Source organism: Urocitellus parryii, chromosome 11 (genome assembly GCF_045843805.1).
Source record: "Urocitellus parryii isolate mUroPar1 chromosome 11, mUroPar1.hap1, whole genome shotgun sequence".
Lineage (NCBI taxonomy): Eukaryota > Metazoa > Chordata > Mammalia > Rodentia > Sciuridae > Urocitellus > Urocitellus parryii.
The window spans coordinates 45,076,188-45,095,768 of record NC_135541.1 but is presented as its reverse complement, the minus strand read 5'-3'; the positions used below and the strand labels follow the sequence as shown (position 1 = coordinate 45,095,768).

The window sequence follows — 19,581 nt, the reverse complement described above, 5'->3', positions numbered from 1 at the left end:
AATTGAATGTAATGGCTTATTCATTATAAAAATGTTTTCACCAAATAAAACCTTGCTATTTCTTCTATCTGTAAGTATATAGATAAGGAAGTAATATTATTTCCCTTACATGAAGATTCTTCTTATGAAACTTAGAAGCTTTAATCCTTTTTTAAAATTAAAATAAGTATATTCATTTTAAAGCCAAAATTATATATGAAATGTAAATTCAAAGAAAAAATAAATTTGCAAGATTTTCGTATTGTAATATGAGAAGCTTCTATAAATAAATGAATGCTTTTTTTTTTTTTTTTTTTTCTTGGAACCAGGGATTGAATCCAGGGGTGCTTAACCACTGAACTATATCCCTAGCCTTTTCTTTCTTTCTTTTTCACTTCTTTTTTTCTGAGACAGGATCTCACCAAGTTTCTTAGAGCCTCACTAAATTGCTGAGGCTGGCTTTGAACTCATGGGCCTCCTACTCCAGCTTCCCAAGCAACAGGGATTATAGAGGTGCGACACCATACACAGCTGAATGTTCCTTTCAATAGAGTTTTAGATTTCACTAAAAGACTAGAGGAAAGAAAACAGATTTGAATTAATTTTTAGTATCTTTTTGAAAATGAGGATCAAGTAAGTGAAAATAAAGTAGGTGTCAACATACAATACAAGAAATATTAGCAGCTTTGATGAATGGCATTATTGACTTAAAAGACTTTAAATAAAAACACTGGGAAACTCTTATGAATCAGCATTCACTGTTCAAAAACCAAAGTGGCTTGTGAGACAACTTTTCCATGATGATTACCAGTTTCTCTAAATCACATTGACTAACTGGTTGTAAACATTAATATGAACTCTGCCTTTTGTATATTCTTCTGATGGCATTTGTTTTCAAAATACAACTAAAAAATGGCATGGTGGCTCAGACCTTTAATTGCAGCTATGTGGGAGGCGGAGACCAGAGAACTGCAAATTTGAGGGCATCTCAGAAAATTTAGTAAGACCCTGTCTTAAAATTAAAAGGGCTAGAGATGTAGCTTAGTGGTAGAGCACTTGTCTAGTGTGTGAAAGATCCTAGGTTCAGTCCCCAGTATGGCAGAAAGAAAAATAGAAAAAAATGCATTTATAAACAATTTGAATTTTTATTTAAAAAAGAAAAGCAATACAACTATTGCTCTGACCTCTGTTTTCAACATTCTCTGTCACTCACTCAGCCCTCACCACATATCACCCAGCCTTTGCTGTTTGTTCCTCAGACACACAAAGTTCATTCCCATCTTAGGCCATTGCAGTTCCCTGTGTTTACAGTGTTCTGTCACAAGGCCTACTTGTCATTTCATTCAGACAACCATTTAAATGTCTTGTCTCCAGAGAAGTCATCCATGATTATTCTGTCTTAAATAGCAAACTCTACTACTTCACCTCTTCTTTTAAAATTTCTCCTCATATCATTTGTCATTGACTTCACATTTGAAATTTCTTTAGTGGAGCCTTTTTTTTTTTAAAGAATGGTATTATTCATTTATTACAGTGATTCTCAAACTTGTGTGTATACCACAATCCTTTGAGGAGTTCCTTTTTTAAAAAAAATTATTGGCTCTTTATAGATATACATGACAATATGATTCATTTTGACATAATTATAAAAACATGGAATATAATTTTTTCTAATTCAGTTCCCAGTACTTCTCCTTTCTCTCCCATCCTTCATCTCCCTGTTCCCTTTCCCCTACTCTATGGATCTTTCTGGTATGTACTTATATATTTTTTTTGATTAGTTTCTTGTGGATGCACATGATGATGAGATTCACTGTGGTATATACATAGGAAAGTTAAGTTAGAATCACTCCACTGCCTTTCCCTATCCCATTCTCACTCCCTTGTCTTCATTCCCCTTTGTCTACTCTACTGATCTTACATTCTTTTTTTTTTTTTTTTTTTAAATTCCGCTCCCTTTGTTTTGAATTAGCTTTCTCATATCAGAAAACATTCGACCTTTCACTTCTGGGGACTGGCTAATTTCACTTAGTATGATAATCTCTAGTTACATCCATTTACTGGCAAATGCCATAAAGTCATTCTTCTTTATGGCTAATACTCCATTGTGTATATATACCACATTTTCTGTATTCATTCATTTGTTGAAGGGCACTTAGGTTGGCTACATAGCTTAGCTATTGTGGATTGTGCTGCTGTAAACATTGATGTGGCTGTGTTACTATAATGTGCTAATTTTAAATCTTTTGAATTTGTACTGAGGAGTGGGATAACTGGGTCTTTTGGTGGTTCCATTCCTAGTTTTCTGAGGAATCTCCACACTGGTTTTCAGAGTGATTGCACTAATTTGAAGTCGTACCAACAATGTATGAGTAAACCCACACATCCTTACTAACATTTATTATTACTTGTATTCTTGCCATTCTGACCTGAGTGAAATGAAATCTCAAAAGTAGTTTTAATTTGCATTTCTCTAGTTGCTAGAGATGTTGAACATTTTTTCATATATTTGGTGACCATTTATATTTCTTCTTTTGAGAAGTATCTGTTTATTTCCTTTGCCCATATATTGATTGGGTTATTTGGGTTTTTTGGTGTTCAGTTTTTTGAGTTCTTTGTATAACTTGCATATTAATACCCTATCTGGGAGCAGGTGGCAAAGATTGTCTCCCATTCTGTAGGCTCTCTCTTCATGCTCTTGTTTCCTTTGTTGTGGAGAAGCTTTTTAGTTTGATGACTGATTTTTTTCATTTTACTTCTTGCACTTCTAAAGGAGTCTTTAGAAGTCAGTTCCTGAGCTGACATGTTGGAGTGTTGGGCCTGCATTTTATTCTAGTAGTTACAGAGTTTCTAGTCTAATTCCCAAGTCTTTGATCCACTTTGAGTTGATTGTTGTGCAGGTTGAGAGATAGAGTTAATTTTCATTCTAGTACATATGGATTTCCAATTTCCCCAGAACTATTTGTTAAGAGGCTCTCTTTTCTCCAATGTATGTTTTTGAAACCTTTGTCTAGTAGCAGATAACTGTATTTATGTGGGTTTGTCTCTGTGTCTTCTGTAGGTCTTCATGCCTGTCTTGGTGCCAGTACCATGCTTCTTTTGTTACCATAGCTCTGTAGGATAATTTGAGGTCTAGTATTATGATGCCTACTGCTTCGCTTTTCTTGCTAAGAATTGCTTTGGCTATTGTGAGTCTTTTATTTTTCCAAATGAGTTTCATAACTGCTTTATGTGACATTCTGTGAAGAGCTTTTTGTAGTATGGCCATTTTGACAGTATAATTTCTGCCTATCCAAGAACATGGGAGGTTTTCCATCTTCTAAGGTCTAGTGAAGGCTTTTTGATATGGCTTGGTTGCATAAAAATGTGGTCTTTTATCAGATATAGTATATTTCAAAGGAAATTTTTCAAAAGAAAATATGCTTTTGTGGAATTTTTAGATTTGTTTTTACTTAGTTGATTTGCAAATGCAAGGTTAGTTTCTAAAATTAATTCTGATAAGATCTCAATGTAAATGAGGAACATGTTATTAGGAAATAGAGAAAAGATAATCCTTGTTGTAAGGTAGGATAGAACTTAGCTGAACTATGTTCTCTTGTTTTATGAAACATAAAACTTGCATATGATGAAACTGGATATTTGGCTGAAGAGCTTTCTAAAGGAAAGTGATGTTGAAGGAGCAGCATGATTCCTCCAGACTGGAGAAAATGTGAAAGCAGAGAAATTAATTGGAAAAGGAATTGTTAAACCCAAAGGCAAATTTATAAAAATCTTAGCCTATTTGTTTTATTAAAATTGAGAAAGCATGTTTTGATGATAATACCAAGGCTCTTTATCATGTGATAAAGAGTTTATGGGATAATATAAGCAGATACACTGCCAGTTTGAACTAAAGAATATGATGTTGGATGAAATGAAGGAAGACTCTTGGCCTTCCTGGGTTTGACAGGAGAGGAAATAAAACTATTTGCTTGTGAATGTACTGTTCTTCAAGAAGAGGAAAGTGGAATATTTTGCCAAGGGTGTTCCGTACTGCAGCCTTTCTAGTTGTAAATTCTAGTAACTTTCGTTGTTTATCATGGAAGGTTTTTATTTCATAATCAAACCTAAAGCTTAATTTTGCTAGAATAAAATTCTTGGCATCCATTTTCTTTCAGAGCTTGGTATATGTTGTTCCATGATCTCCTGGCTTTGAGGGTCTGGGTTGAAAATCTGCTGAGATACAAATTGATCTCCCTCTATATGTGATCTGATTCCTCTCTCTCGCGGCTTTTAAGATTATGTTCTTATTCTGTATGCTGCACATTTTCATTATAAAAAAATTGAAAGCATTTGCTTTAAAAACTGGAACAAGACAGGGATGCCCTCTTTCACCACTTCTATTTAACATAGTTCTTGAAACACTGGCTAGAGCAATTAGACAGTTGAGAGAAATTAAAGGGATACCGATAGGGAAAGAAGAACTCAAATTGGCGCTATTTGCCAACGATATGATTCTATACCTAGAAAACCCAAAAAATTCCACCAGAAAACTTCTAGAACTAGTAAATGAATTCAGCAAAGTAACAGGATACAAAAATCAACACCCATAAATTAAAGGCATTTCTGTGTATCAGTGACAAATCCTCTAAAATGGAAACATGGAAAACTATACCATTTATAATAGCATCCAAAAAAACACACAAAAAAACCCTTGGGTATCAACTTAGTGAAAGAACTCTATAACAAAAACTACAGAACGATAAAGAAAGAAATTAGAAGATGGAAATATCTCTCTTGTGCTTAAAAAGAATTAATATTGTAAAAATGACCATACTATCAAAAGCACTATACAGAGTTAATGAAATTACAATCAAAATCCCAATGACATTCTAGATAGAAATAGAAAAGGTAGTCATGAAATTCATCTGGAAAAATAAGAGACCCAGAATAGCTAAAGCAATCCTTAGCAAGAAGAGTGAAGTAGATGGCATTACTATACTAGACCTAACAAAAACAACATGCTATTGGCACCAAAATAGTGGTTCAGATAGAGTACACAGAGACAAACCCACATAACTATGGTTATCTTATATTTTACAAAGGCGCCAAAAACATACATTGGAGAAAAGATAACCTCTTCAACAAATGGAGCTGCGAAAATTGGAAATCCATATGCAATAAAATGAAATTAAACCCCTATCTCTCACAATGCATAAAACTCAACTCAAAATGGACCAAGGACCTAGGAATTAAACCAGAGACACTACATCTATTAGAAGAAAAAGTAGGCCTAAATCTCCATGATGTCAGATTAGGCCTCAACTTCCTTAATAAGACTCCTGTAGCACAAAAATTAAGAATCAATAAATGGGATGGATTCAAATTAAAAAGCTTCTTTCAGCAAAAGAAACAATCAATGAGGTGAATAAAGAGCCTACTAATTGGGAACAAATTCTTACCACATACACGTCAGGTAGGCCACTAATCTCTAGGGTATATAAAGAACTCAAAAAGCTAAGCACCAAAAAAACAAATAACCCAATCAGTAAATGGGCTAAGGAACTGAACAGACACTTCGCAGAAGAAGATATACAATCAATCAACAAATAAATGAAAAAATGTTCAACATCTCTAGCAATTAGAGAAATGCAAGTCAAAACTAAGATTTCATCTCACTCCAGTCAGAATGGCAGCTATTAAGAATATAAACAACAATAAGTGTTGGTGAGGATGAGGGGAAAAAGGCATACTCAGACATTACTAGTGGAGCTGCAAATTGGTGCAGCCAATATGAAAAGCAGTATGGAGATTCCTTGGAAAACTTGGAATGGAACCACCATTTGACAGCTATCCCACTCCTCAGTCTATACCCAAAGGACCTAAAAATAGCATACTACAGGGACACAGCCAAATAATGTTTATAGCAGCACAATTTACAATAGCTAAACTGTGGAACCAACCAGGATGCCCTTTAATAGATGAATGGATAAAGAAAATGTGGTATATATACACAATGGAACATTATTCAGCATTTTAAGAGAATAAAATCATGGCATTTACAGGTAAATGGATGGAGCTGAAAAATATAATGCCAAGTGAAATTAGCCAATCCCCAAAAAACCAAATGCTGAATGATTTCTTTGATTTAAGGATGCTGATTCATAATATGTTGTTGGGGTGGGGGTGATGGGAAGATTAAATGAACTCTAGATAGGGCAAAGGGGAAATAGGAGGGAGTGGAAGGAAGGGGGCACAAGGGTAAGAAAGACAGTGGAATGTGATGGTCATCATTACCCTAAGTACACGTATGAAGACATGAAGGATATGACTATTTTGTGTACAATCAGAGATATGAAAAATTGTGATCTGTATGTGTAATATGAATTTTAATGCATTCTGTTGTCACATATAACAAATTAAAATTAAAAAAAGAAAAAATTAAAAAAAGAAGAGGAAAGTGATCCCAATAGTGCCTCAGAGATTACCAGTGTCACTGCCCTGGTTTCAGTAATCCAACAGCCTCTGCCTAAAGCTTAGGGCAAAGTGTTGGGGACCAGTTTCCCTGCTGGCTGTGCCAGGAATGGATCCATCCTGGAGCAAAAGAAGTGATGCTGCTGTCCCAATGAACCTTGAGAGCAGATCATCAATCCAAAGAATACTCTTTAGAGATACCAGAAATAAACCCAAATATATAGTATATGAATTTTTTACAAGGAAACCAGGAAGACACATGGGGAAAGGATAGTCTCTTCAATAATGATACTGGAAAAACTGTATTTCCACATGCAAAAGAAGGAAATTGGAACTTTATCTTATAGCATACCTGCAACTCAATTCCAAATGAATAAAGACCAAAATGTAAGATCTGAAATCTTAAAATTACTGGAAGAGAAGCATGGGTGAAAAGTTTCTTGGCATTTACCATGGCAGTATTTTGGATATCAATAAACAAAATCTCAAGCTATAAAAGTAAAAATAAAAATAAATAATAAAAAAATTTTAAATTAAAATGAGATTATATTGAACTGAAAAGCTTCTACATAGCAAACAAAACAGTCAACTAAGTGAAATGACAAAACAAAAATGAAGTGGCAACCTAAGGCTTGGGAGAAAATAATTGTAACTCATATATATTTGATTATAATTGTAAATCATCTATTAGGTGTTAATACGTAAAATTTTTAAAGAACTCATACAACTTTATATTAGAAAAATAACCTTATTAAAAACTGGGAAAAGGATTTAGTAGATATTTTTCAAATAAAAAAAATCACCATCAGGAATATGAAAATAGGCTTAACATCATTAATTGTTTGGGAAATGCAAGTCTGTACTGCTCTTATCCATTAGGATTGATACTTTCAAAAAGACTAAATATAATAAATGTTGGCAGAGTTGAAGAGGCAAAGGTACTTTTGTACACTCTTGGTGGAAATAAAGATTAGTACAGCCCTTGCAGACAACAATATGGTGGTTCCTAAAGAAACTAAAAGTTGGAACTGCCATGACTCACCAGTCCCTCTTCTGGGCATATGTACAAGGAAATGAATTTACTATCTTGTAAAGATCTGCACTCCTGTGTTCATTGCAACATTATTTATAATGGCCAAAATATGGAAAAAAACCCTAAGTGTCCATCAGTGGATGAATGGGTAAAAATATTGTTGTATATATTCAATGTAATACTATTCAACCTTAAAAAGGAGGTCCTGCCATTTGCTACAATATGGATGAGTCTGAAGGACATTATGCTAAAAGAAATAAGCCAGGTCAGAATAAAAATTATTATTCATCTCACTTCATGAGGACTATAATTAAGAAAGATAAAGCCATACTAAATTTGAGATTCTTGATAAATGAGTAAGTTGTAGCAAAACAAAACAAAAAAATGGTAAGTTGATGAATATTAATCTGCTTTACTACAGCAGCCATTTTATTATGTTTATGTATCCCATAATATGTTGTATACCTTAAACATACACAATAATATTTCTTTAAAACAACAGCAATACAGAATATTATTCTTGAGCCTTGGGAGCATTGTTAGGTTTTAGATTTGCTTGGGACATGTCACTCCTTCCTCCTTTCCTGTTTCTTTCATTTGAAATAGTAATGCCTATCCATACTTGTCCTACCATTGTATTTTGGAAACTCCTGACTTGTCTGGTTTCACAGGTTCATAGCTAGAGAGGAATTTTGCCTTAGGATGAATTGTATTTCCATTTTCACCCATATTTGACTTATATGATATTTAGATGAGACTTTAAACTTTAAACTTTAGGCTTGTTGCTGGAATGAGGTAAATGTCCAAGGTTGTTGGAAATAATGAATCTATCTCGTATTCGTATTCCAGAGGATAATTTGGAGAGGACCAGGACAGAGTGCTATGTACTGAGTTTTGTCCCCGCAGAATTCATGTGGTAAAGATTTAACCCCCCAATGTGATAGTATTGGAGATGGAGCCTTTGGGAGATAATTAGGTTCAGGTGATGTCATAAGGGTAGGGCCCCTGATAAGATTAGTAGTCTAGTTAGAAGAGATATAGAGAACTTGACATCTTCCCTGATATCTGCTGGCACCAGTGTGAGGACATAAACAACAAAGTGGCTACCTGCAACCCATGAAAGATCTCTCACCAGAAACTGATCGTGCTGACATCTGATCTTGGATGTCCAGTCTTCTGAACTATGAGAAAATACATTTCTGTTGTTTGAGTCACCCAATCAATGGTAATTTGTTATGGTATTTGTTAAGGCAGTCTTTGTATCGAATCTTTATCTTCTGTAAAAATAAGAAGAATAATTAATACCTATAATAATGAATTATATTGATAAGTGAATGATGGAGAACATTTAGAATGGTGACAGTTAAATGGAAAGCACTTTAGATGTTTTGCTACTATTATGTCATTGCTATTGCTACTGCTCGTTACAGTAATTCAAGGTAGCAGTTTTATTTTTAGCTTGTGTCAGATTTACCCAGAAGGTTTGTTGTAACTCTAGTTGTGAACCTTACCCCCAGTTTCTGATGTAGTAGGTATTGGTTGGAACTTGAGTATTTACATTCCTAATAGTGTGCCCAGATGACATTTATGCTGCTGATTCCTTGACCAGACTTTGCAAATTGTTTTTAAAGAAGTATATATGTACATTTTACTTATGTCTTGTTTTTTAAAGCTGAAAACAAGTGTTTTGGGTTGAAAGAGCTAATATTGTTTCTTGCTTTGAGAGGTTTCAACTTGTTCTAGCATCTTTGTTTTTCACAAATGTTTCACTTTGTAATTGGCTTCAGTAGAGAGATTGAATATCTTACTTAGTGATAGAATTTGTAATGGGAAACTGACTTCATTTGGTTTTCTTTATACATATAAAAAGAAAAACCATGAGAAAGAAATCCCTCTTTTTTGCTGTTCATGTTTTTTTTTCATTCATTTCAAGGTTATTTGTAATTGCTTATTGAATCATTTTTTTTTAATGGTAGCTACTTTTAAATTCTTGCCAGATCTATTCAACATCTATATTATCTTATTATCAGTGTCTGATGATTGTCTTTTCACATTTAGGTCAAGATTTTCCTAGCCTTGGTATGATGCATAATTTTCAGTTATATCATGGATATTTTGGGTATTATGAGACTCTAAATTTTGTTTAAATATTTTGTCTTAATAGCAGGAAAGGGAGGCACTAGTACCAGGATAGATGAAGTCCAAATTTCCCAAAGTGTCTGCTTTCACTCCCTGGGGTTTGTTGGTTGGGGGCATCAATGTGAGGTGGAGATGGGATTGCAACCTCCTTGCTAGGCCTCTACTGACAACTCCCTTTTGGGGGGTGTGTGTGGCGGGGTGCCTTATTACTGTTCTCTGCTTGTCTCCACTGATACCAGGGTTAATTGGCGAATTGTTATCATCAGAAGGGAATGGGCTCCCATCTGTGTCTTCTAAATACCACCTAAGTGTGGTTGGTTTGGGTACCTCATTATAGCTAACTTTTAGCCTGGGCCCTTCCCTCAGTCCAGGGAAATGAGAGTGGACCAAGATTTGTTCCCTTAAGATTGTCTGGAGTATTGCTGGCTTTAGCTATAAAGAAAATGTTTTTCTTGGGGCATTGCTTGTCTGTGTCTTTTGGCACTTCTGGATTGCCATTCTCTCTAGCACCCAGTTCTGGATATGTAAGGCAAAAATAAAACCGACGAAATACTGCCTTATAGTTTCTTGTATCCTTAGGTCTCCAGTTCATCTTCATTCTCATCTGCACTTTTCAGTCTTTCCATTGATTTTATATACCATGTTCCAGGAGTTTTAGCAGCACTTAGCAGGAGGAATTGAGAGAATATATTTATTTGCTTTTAAAAATGATTTTTATGAAATAATTTTGATACTACTAGCAATACATCAGGAAAAAAACCCTATAATCCTTAGGACAAGAGTTCCTTTGCTTGTGAATGTTTTAAAGCCCATTGAAAACACGATAGGAATACTGAAAATAAAAGGGAATGCTATAAGCCATTAAAATTATATCGTATATGTGAATTTATTGGTGTAAGTTAGATTCATAATGAATAGTATGTGAGAAATAGTTTTTAAAATAATAATGTTTGATATTAACTATGAAAGATTTATGTGTAAAGATGAAGACTTGGAATGATATTAAGGGGTATCTCTGGAAAGGTAGAAATTTGGGGCATTTCTGTTTTTGCTCCTGAGCCCTTTAATTTTTTGTAAAATTACTAATTTTGTAATAATGAAATTTAAGTATTTAATTGATTTACAGTGATTAAAATATATTTCCACAGTACTTTTTTCTAATTGAATTGTTCTAATTTTTTTGTTTGTTTACTGAACTGATAACCTACTTTTAAAGCATCTGTGATATGATCTTTCAGGTTCCTCTACCTGGCATGAAATGGGTAGATAATCACAAAGGTGTGTTTAATGTTGAAGTTGTTGCTGTTTCATCTATCCACACACAAGTAAGTGAATTTTAATAACTATTTGGTTAACTTTTATTCAACTAATTAAGAATTATCTCAAACTATGTCAGTTTTGTTATCTGCCATCAGAGTTATAGGAATGTATGTCAGTTAAAAATATTTAGAAGTTGTTTTGTTTTTTAAAGGAATAAGCAGAAAGTCATTGACTGTTAATAAAAGCAAACATTTTGCTTAACAATTGTCATTGACTTTATTTTGAACAATTTAGTGTCTTTTTTCTAAATTTCTGGTAAATGATAGAGTTTTAGAGTTGAAAAACTATCGTCCAACTTACTTTATTTTTCATAGGTTAATTATTTCAAATGGAAGTAGTTTTTAAAAGTCATTTACTCCAAATCTACACTTTCTGGAACACACCAACTTCTTCTCTTAAGATTTTATACCTTAATCTTTGACTAGAATGCTTTTCTTCCTAATATTCATTTGACTTCTCAGAGGTTTTTTTTTTTTTTTTTTTTTTTTTTTTACTTCAAAAAGACTACATTCTTTGTCAACTCATTTAGACATAGCAAGCCCATCACTCTGTGTCAGCTGAACATGTGTTTTCTACTGAGTACATGTATGTATGTGTCTCTGGCATTTTCACGCTCTTGAATTCTCTCGTGTATCCCCTCCCACACACATATTTATTGTGTTTCCTCCATATATGGCAAGTAAGCTCCATGAGGTCAGCTATATTACCTGTCAAGAGGTTTCCATTTAGCCAGGCACAGTGGCTCAAGAGGCTGAGACAAGAGGATTGCAAGTTCAAAGCAGCCTCAGAAAAAGTGAGGTGCTAAGCAACTCAGTGAGACTTTGTCTCTAAATAAAATGTGGGATGTGGCTCAGTGGCCGCTGAGATACCCTCTCCCTCAAAAAAAGAGTTTTTTTATTTAAGAAATAGGGGAAATGGGAAAATATTATAATAAAATTAATACTATGGAAATTAGTATTGTGGTACTAATGGTATGGATAATTTGACTAAATCCTTTCAAGTAGGAAGACAAAATTGTCTGTTCTGCTAAGGACTGAGATGTTGCATTGGTAAGTAGAATTTACCATACTGAGAAAAGGAGAGTGGCAACTCAGGTGAGCAGATAACAAGTGCAAAGTGATAGTAAGTAGTCTATGTTTAAGGACCAGCAAGTAATCTGGTATAAATGCAATTTAAAGTGCATAGGAAATCATAATAGATGAATATAGAAGCCCAGGTTGATAACATATTAGGAAGAACCTTAAATATCATAGAGTTTAGAGTCTAGGTAGATAGTAATTTCTAACCTAACAGAAAGTACAAGCAGAGTAAACTTGGAGCATATAAAAGTAGAGCATATGAAAAGTAAGCAATTGAGACTCCACATCATGTACTGCCACAAGAATGGGATCCTAATTAGAATAAATTATACTCCGTGTATGTATAGTATGTCAAAATATACTGTCATGGATATTTAAAAAGAACAAAAAAATTTTAAAAAAGAAAGGAGAGCAGTTATAGAGCTAATATGAGTTTACTTTTGAACTTGTTAGTTTGAAGTATCTGTGCACTTCAGATGGAAATGTCCTAAAGGTAGTTGTAATTATTTGGGAGTTTGGGGTTGAAGGTGATAGAACAAATGTGATAGGTGAAATTAAATTGGTGAATGTGATTTTCTAGGGAGAAAAGGTAGAGTGAGAAGAGGTGAGTGTTTAAAATAGAATTCAGGGGTTTGCCAACCTATAAAGGCAAGGGATGTTTAGAGGGCTTCCCCAAACCACCTTAGGTTCAGTGATTTGCTAGGAGGACTTGCAGGGTAAGTCATATAGTAATACTCATAACTGATTTATTTTAAAGAAAGGATGGACATAGTCAACGAAGGGAAAAACTACCTGGGAGGAATCCTCAGGAAATAAGGCCCAAGTTAGTCCTTATCTGATGAAGTCACATAGAACAAGTTGAAAGAACATATGTAAAATGCTGTCTGCCAAGGAGGTACAGTAGAGGCTTATAGGGTTGTTTCTGGGGGCCAGTGTTATAGGCCGTCTGCCTAAAACATATTAAAATTCTAGACTCCCCAAAGGAAGGCAGGTGTTTACCATAAAGCATACTATTTACTTAGTTTAGGCATGTGAGCTATTCCCTAGCAGTGGAAACCAGCCTGAAATCCAAGTTCACAAATACCCAATGAAGATCAACCATGTAAGCAGGCCTTTCTAGGATAGCAGTCTTAAGCCTGCTATTTTAACTCTTTTCTGCACATTGAGGTAGGGGAAAATAAAAAGACATGGCACCTCTATGCTATTTAGAAAAAAAAATTGGTAATTTCTAGGTTTTGTTTAGCAGCACACAAGTAAGACCCATAACAGAGTAACTCCAATGGAATTTTTCCTTTTCTGATGTTAGTGGATGTGTCCTATGCTTCCCATATATCTTGTTCCTTGGTTGGAGAAAAGATTGACCAGATAGTATACTGTTGAACGTATTCTTTACTTTTATAGGAGAATTCTTAATATCACATTATGTCTTCCTAAATATACAAGTACTCTCTTTTTCATGCTGATTTTTCTGCCATTTCTATAATTGTTTTTAGTTTTTTTTTTAGAGTTGTCAGTACATGGTTACTCCTAAGTTTGTTTCTCTGGATACAGATTATGTGTTGTCCTTATGTGACAGAAAAGAATTTAGGGCAAAATGTATTATGTAACTAGTTCAGAATCTATAGAATGTAGGGGAAAAATAAAGTGCAATTGTCTACTGTTTAGCAAGCATCCTGGCACCCACAGTCCTGAAGATTAATATTAAGAATTTTATTAATTTGAAAACTACATAAAACAAATAGAGCAATTATTATAACCATTTTAAAATAAATTTTTTAGTTGTATATGGGCACAATACCTTTATTTTATTTAGTTAGTTTTATGTGGTGCTGAGGATCAAACCCACTGCCTCACATGTGCTAGCTAGGCAAGCACTCTACAACTGAGCCACAATCCCTATTATAACCTTTTTAAAGGATCAATTGAAAGTAATAAAGATTTTTTAATGATATTTATATTTTACTTGTAACTTTTTGAAATATATTGCAATGATATAAAAATTGATAAAAAATAAAACAAATTGATCAAATATTATAGCCTTTTAAAAAGATTGACTGAAGACAACTCTTTCTTAGGATGTTTTATAAATTTTTTTTATAATTCTTTGAAATATACTGAATATATAGTTAGAACTCAATTGATTTTTTTTTTATTCATTTAAATACATACATGTAGAACTATATTAGAATTTTAAATGTGAAGCTGAGCAGCATTGCTACCTTTTCTTGAAGTTTGATTTCATTGTGAAGTAAGTGTAAATCTTCCCCTAGTTCAGTAGACTTGCTCACACCTCATTGATCAGCACATGGTTATTTCTAGGTATAAAGAAACCTGGGAGAATAAGCTTCTACTGCTTTAAATAAGACTGGTTCTGTTGGCAATGTAGACATAGGTTTAATAATACCAGTCAGGATTTAGTTGGGAGACAGATCCATCAATAATTTGAATGTGGGAAATTTAAGGCAAATAATTATTGACTAGGTTAAAGATGATTTGCTAACTAAATGGGGGTAAAAGATAATTATATGAGGATAACAGAGATAACAGTAACAGAAAGCATCAAGGAAGGACTTAGACACCTGGAAAGGATCCTGAGGCTGACAGACTTCTGAGGAGGGGATGCTATGGTTATAAGAACACATCTCTTGCTATGCAGTGAAACTTGGTGGAGAATCCCTACTATGGAAATATGAGAACCACCACTACTGTGGTGACCACTTCTTCCCATGTCTCTCACCTCTGAGCTGCAGCATTCACATCTCCTAGCCATCACCTGTAAAACAACTAAGAGGAATGAAAGTCTGTTTATATTCCTCAAGCCTCCAGACTGCCTCCTGTACTCTCTACTGTCTGAGCCTGACCATAAGCAGCTAACAAAAGAGAAGTATAGTTTGAAGAAACTGGCTCCAGTAGTATGCAGTATGACAAAGGTGTGGATTTGGCGCTGAGAGACAATACATTAATAATGGGCCCACGTAGATTAGTAAGATACCTGCCACAGTAATTGAGCTCCAAACCGAAAGAGGAAAGCCTTCATTAGTATTAATAAATTTCTTGAGTAACCAGTAATATTGGAGGCAGCTGTCCTACAATAATTAGAATAGATGTTTTTCAATTGGAAAAACTGTTTAGGTAAACGTATATATATATACATACATACACACACACGTGTGTATGTGTGTGTGTGTGTGTGTATATATGTGTATGTATTAGCAGTTAATATGAGAGATAAGTGGTCCATAGCCCTTTAGGATTGGGAAGTTTTATAGTTATAATTGTTTAGTGCTTTTGTTTATTTTTTGTTTTAGGATCCTTATCTCGACAAATTTTTTGCTCTGGTTAATGCTCTGGATGAACATATGTTCCCAGTCAGAATTGGGGACATGCGAATCATGGAAAATAACTTAGAAAATGAATTGAAGAGCAGTATTTCAGCGCTGAATTCATCACAGTTGGAACCAGTGGTCCGATTTCTTCATCTTCTGCTTGATAAACTGATACTTTTAGTTGTCAGACCTCCTGTCATTGCTGGCCAAATAGGTAATTAATTAATTAATTAATTAATTAATTTTTAACTTGGAGATGAAACATGAAATTTATAAATTTGAAATTTCTAACTTTGTTTTAAAAAAAGAGAAGCCTTGCTTCCTGTTTGATGATCATAAGGCTTGTTTTATTGGGGGAGGTTGTTTATTTATGTCATCAGAAAGTAATAACTACTTTTTAAAAATAAAATGTGCCATAAGACTTATTATGGAAAATAAGTTTCAAATTATGAAAACTCATTAATTTATGCATTCATCAATTACTTATTTACTGCATATCTGATACTGATAGTCACTGTCCAAGGCATGATTCCTAACTTGAAGATCTCACAGACTAGTTAAGAAAACAGACAAATGGAGAAAGCCTGTTACATTTTACAGGTCATATAATCTACCACATCTGCATTTTCATTCATCTGGTGTCCTCCATTGAATATGGGTCTTCTTTCCTTCCTTTGTTCAAAATCACTGTTTTCATTTTCTTCTGTGTTGTTCTAGAAGGAGCAATGTTTCTTATCCTCACTCTTGCCAAGTTTTACTCCTCTCCTTTTGCCCAGTTTTTACCCAAGTCCTATAAAGAAGTTGAACTTGAACTAACTTATTAGATTGGGTTGGGCTGGGGATGAGGCTCAGTGGTAAAGCATTTGCCTAATAGCATTAGGTTCTGGGATCAGTCTCTTGATTGCAAAACAAAACAAACAACTCCTGCTGAACAAAAAAGATGAAGAAAGGTTCAGTAAAGGGATTAGAAAGATCCTGTTACAAAAGTTATAGGAAAAGCTTTTAAGAAAAAACAGGCCAGCATTGTTCTTTGTTGTAGATTGTATAAATTAAAATATAGTAATAACAATAATAGCAAACACTTGGATAGCACTTACTATGTTCCAGGAATAGTGCTATGTGCTTCATTTATGTTACTGTATGAAATCCTCACAACAACCCTATGTAGTAGGTGCTATTATTACCATCATTTCATGAGTAAATAAAGTGATGAACATAATGTTTAAATTTTTTACCTAAGGTCGCTCAGCTGGTGTGGCATATCTCAAGCAACAGGCTCTTGAGTGCCTCAACTCTTATCTGGAATATTTGAGAGTGTCCATTGGTAAAATTTACAAAAACAATTTAGTCTAATTGAAGGTAGAAATAATTTAAGAAGTTTAGAAGAGAAAGCAGGATTGATTTAGGGAATAAGAATGGAGATATTTGAGCATATTAGGGTGTAAGAATGGATATATTTGAGAAAAATATAAGATTTGAAATAAGAAAAGATTTAGTTAATAAAGCAAGTGTGTGAGGTAAGAGTAAAAGTTCATAATATCATTCATATAGGGAAGGGGCACTGTTTCCTTTGGAGAGAAGATATAAGTAGTTTCCATTTTTGATAAATTTGTTGAAAAACTTGAGGAATTTCATGCTTTATATATTTCTTCTGTGAGATTAAAGGCAAGATTTGCTAAGAAGGACATAAGGTAGACCTGAAGTTTGAGGATTCTTTGAAATAGTTACTATGAGAAAACAAACAGGGAGAGGAATTAACTAGGAACAGGTAGAATTACTAAACCCCATTCAGGTTTCTGTTTCTGGTCTCTTTCCCTTCTAGTTCAGTATATAGAGAGTAATATTACTAAATAACCATTTAGTTTGATTATTCTGCTTTTAGAAAGCTTAATTGGGCCTCATTATCTATTCATAATTTACTGTCTTAATTAAATACATTACAATATCTGAGGCTCATTGCTCCAAATGACTATTTGGTTTACATGTTCAGTGTGCTATCAGAATTTCTCCACTTTCGCAAATTTCTTGTGATATACTGACTTGAATGACTGAATAGGTAGTGCTTATCCAGGCATTGAAAATGCTATACAGTCAATCTGCTTTTCTAGCTCCCTTTTCCCTTCTAATTATTTTATAAAAATGCACTAATTTCAACTGTTGTTTATTCAGCTATTCTCTTTTCATATTTTTAATAGTTTTAATCATTTTTCTTGATATTGTTAATTTTATAAACAAAAGTAATATGTGCTTATTGTATGCAGTTTAGACTTTCAGAGTCATCTTTAAAATGAAAAATTGCTTCTCAAGGGGATATATAAGATAGTTTTTTTTTTAATCATGTACTTTGTATTGTTTTATGAAATAACAGATACCTGTTGGGTAATGTTTTGGTTTTTGACCAATCAAGCCCATACAGTTTCATATTAAATTTGTAAAATAATTTTTTTCTCATTTTGTTTGCAAAAATCTTTTTGGTTCAGCTAATCCATCACTAAAATTAGTATCAAATATTATCTTTATATACTCGCTGTGTGTAATCATGTTTCTTAAATCCTATAGTGATAATAAAATCTTGGTTTTCATGGAACTTAGATTCTAAAAGTTTATTTTCTTCCTTTTTAAAAGTTAATCTAGGTCAAGCATCTTTTGAAGCCATGGCATCAATTATAAATCGACTTCACAAAAACTTGGAAGGAAATCATGATCAGCATGGTAGAAATAGCCTTCTTGCATCATATATCTATTATGTTTTTCGCCTTCCAAATTCTTACCCTAATTCACCATCACCAGGTATTTTATTGTTTTTACTGTGAAACTGTCTTTCATAAATTAAGTGTTCATGGCAAGATTGAAACATTCTTTTAATCCATGAGGTTATGTGTGCATTTGATAGCAAATGTTTATTGATACTGCCTAAATACCATTCATCATGCTAGGTTGCTGAAAAGGTTATTCTTTTAAGTGTCGTTATTTATACAGATTCCTTTAACTTGAATTGAGATCTTGGTTAAGATAATTCTTGGAAATGGACCTTGAAAATAACTTCTATGTCTCTGAAAGTATTTTGAAATTCTTTGTTAGGATAAAAAAACCTGATTTGTCAGTCAGAATGTTGGTGGGCATTAAAGAAGAAACATGGTAGATTAGCAGTTCCTCAACAACCCAGTGAAACTTATAATATTGTAAAAAATTATTCTCTAGAAAAGCTCTCATTTCTTCTTGATCAGTAAAATAACAGCCTTTCAGAGTATTGGGGCCACAAGTAGTTGCTTGTCTTTTGTATGACTTTGGGTTAGTGGTGGAAGTTGTGGGGGATGTCTTAATTTGAACAACCTTTTAATTGTTCAGTTAGTTAATGATTGTCATGTATATACTTTCAACCTGCTGACGTGTTTGCTGAAGGTAATGTATGTATGTGTGTTTCCTATTCATTTTGGATTTTATTGTACATGTAATGTGTAATTTAGAAACACTGAAGAAATAATTATTTTATTTATAATTCGTATAGTTTTGTCAACTGCTATAAAATGGAATTTTTTTGTGTAACTATTGACTGTTCTTAGGTGTTTTATTTCTGTTAATATTTTTTTAAATATAATATTTTTGTTTCGAAACAAAAGCAATTTATGATCTTTGCAAATTTTTATATAATGGCAGAGACTTTTTTCAGGTCCTTCCCTGAGTAATTTTCTTAATTTAATTTTGTGCTGTTTTATATGCAAATCCAGGTCCTGGGGGTTTGGGAGGATCAGTGCATTATGCCACAATGGCTAGATCTGCTGTGAGACCTGCAAGCCTTAATTTAAATCGTTCTCGAAGCCTTAGTAATAGTAACCCAGATATATCTGGGACTCCAACATCACCAGATGATGAAGTTCGGTCAATCATCGGCAGTAAGGTAAACTGACCACATGCATCATAAATTTGGTTTTCAGTTTATGAACAAATTAGAAATGCTCAATTATTTTAATTTATTTTTAATTTTTAGACATATATGAGTTAAGAATAAGTCAGAAATTGTATATTTCTATTCTGATATAGGAATAAGCAAGAAATTGTACTTCTATTATGTCAAAAAAGACTATTTTATGTTTCTATCAAATATAGTTGCTAGTACAAATTGGTTGGTATACTCTCTTAAACAAAACAAAACAAAACAAAACAAAAACAAAAACAAAAAACCTGCCAAATTCTAAAATGTATCCAGGATAATTAGTTACATGCAACTTATTGTCATCTGCATCCTACTCTA

At 33.5% G+C, this 19,581-nt stretch overlaps 1 protein-coding gene across 1 annotated transcript in view; it reads left to right on the top strand.

Annotated features, from left to right (window-relative positions):
* Dock7 (dedicator of cytokinesis 7) overlaps positions 1 to 19,581 on the top strand; it is a 190,562-nt gene that overhangs the window by 90,836 nt on the left and 80,145 nt on the right. Inside the window, exons 19-22 of the mRNA XM_026408729.2 lie at positions 10,843 to 10,929; positions 15,312 to 15,543; positions 17,955 to 18,119; positions 19,058 to 19,227. Coding sequence (XP_026264514.1) covers positions 10,843 to 10,929; positions 15,312 to 15,543; positions 17,955 to 18,119; positions 19,058 to 19,227 — 654 coding nt within the window. The remainder of the gene's footprint in view (positions 1 to 10,842; positions 10,930 to 15,311; positions 15,544 to 17,954; positions 18,120 to 19,057; positions 19,228 to 19,581) is intronic.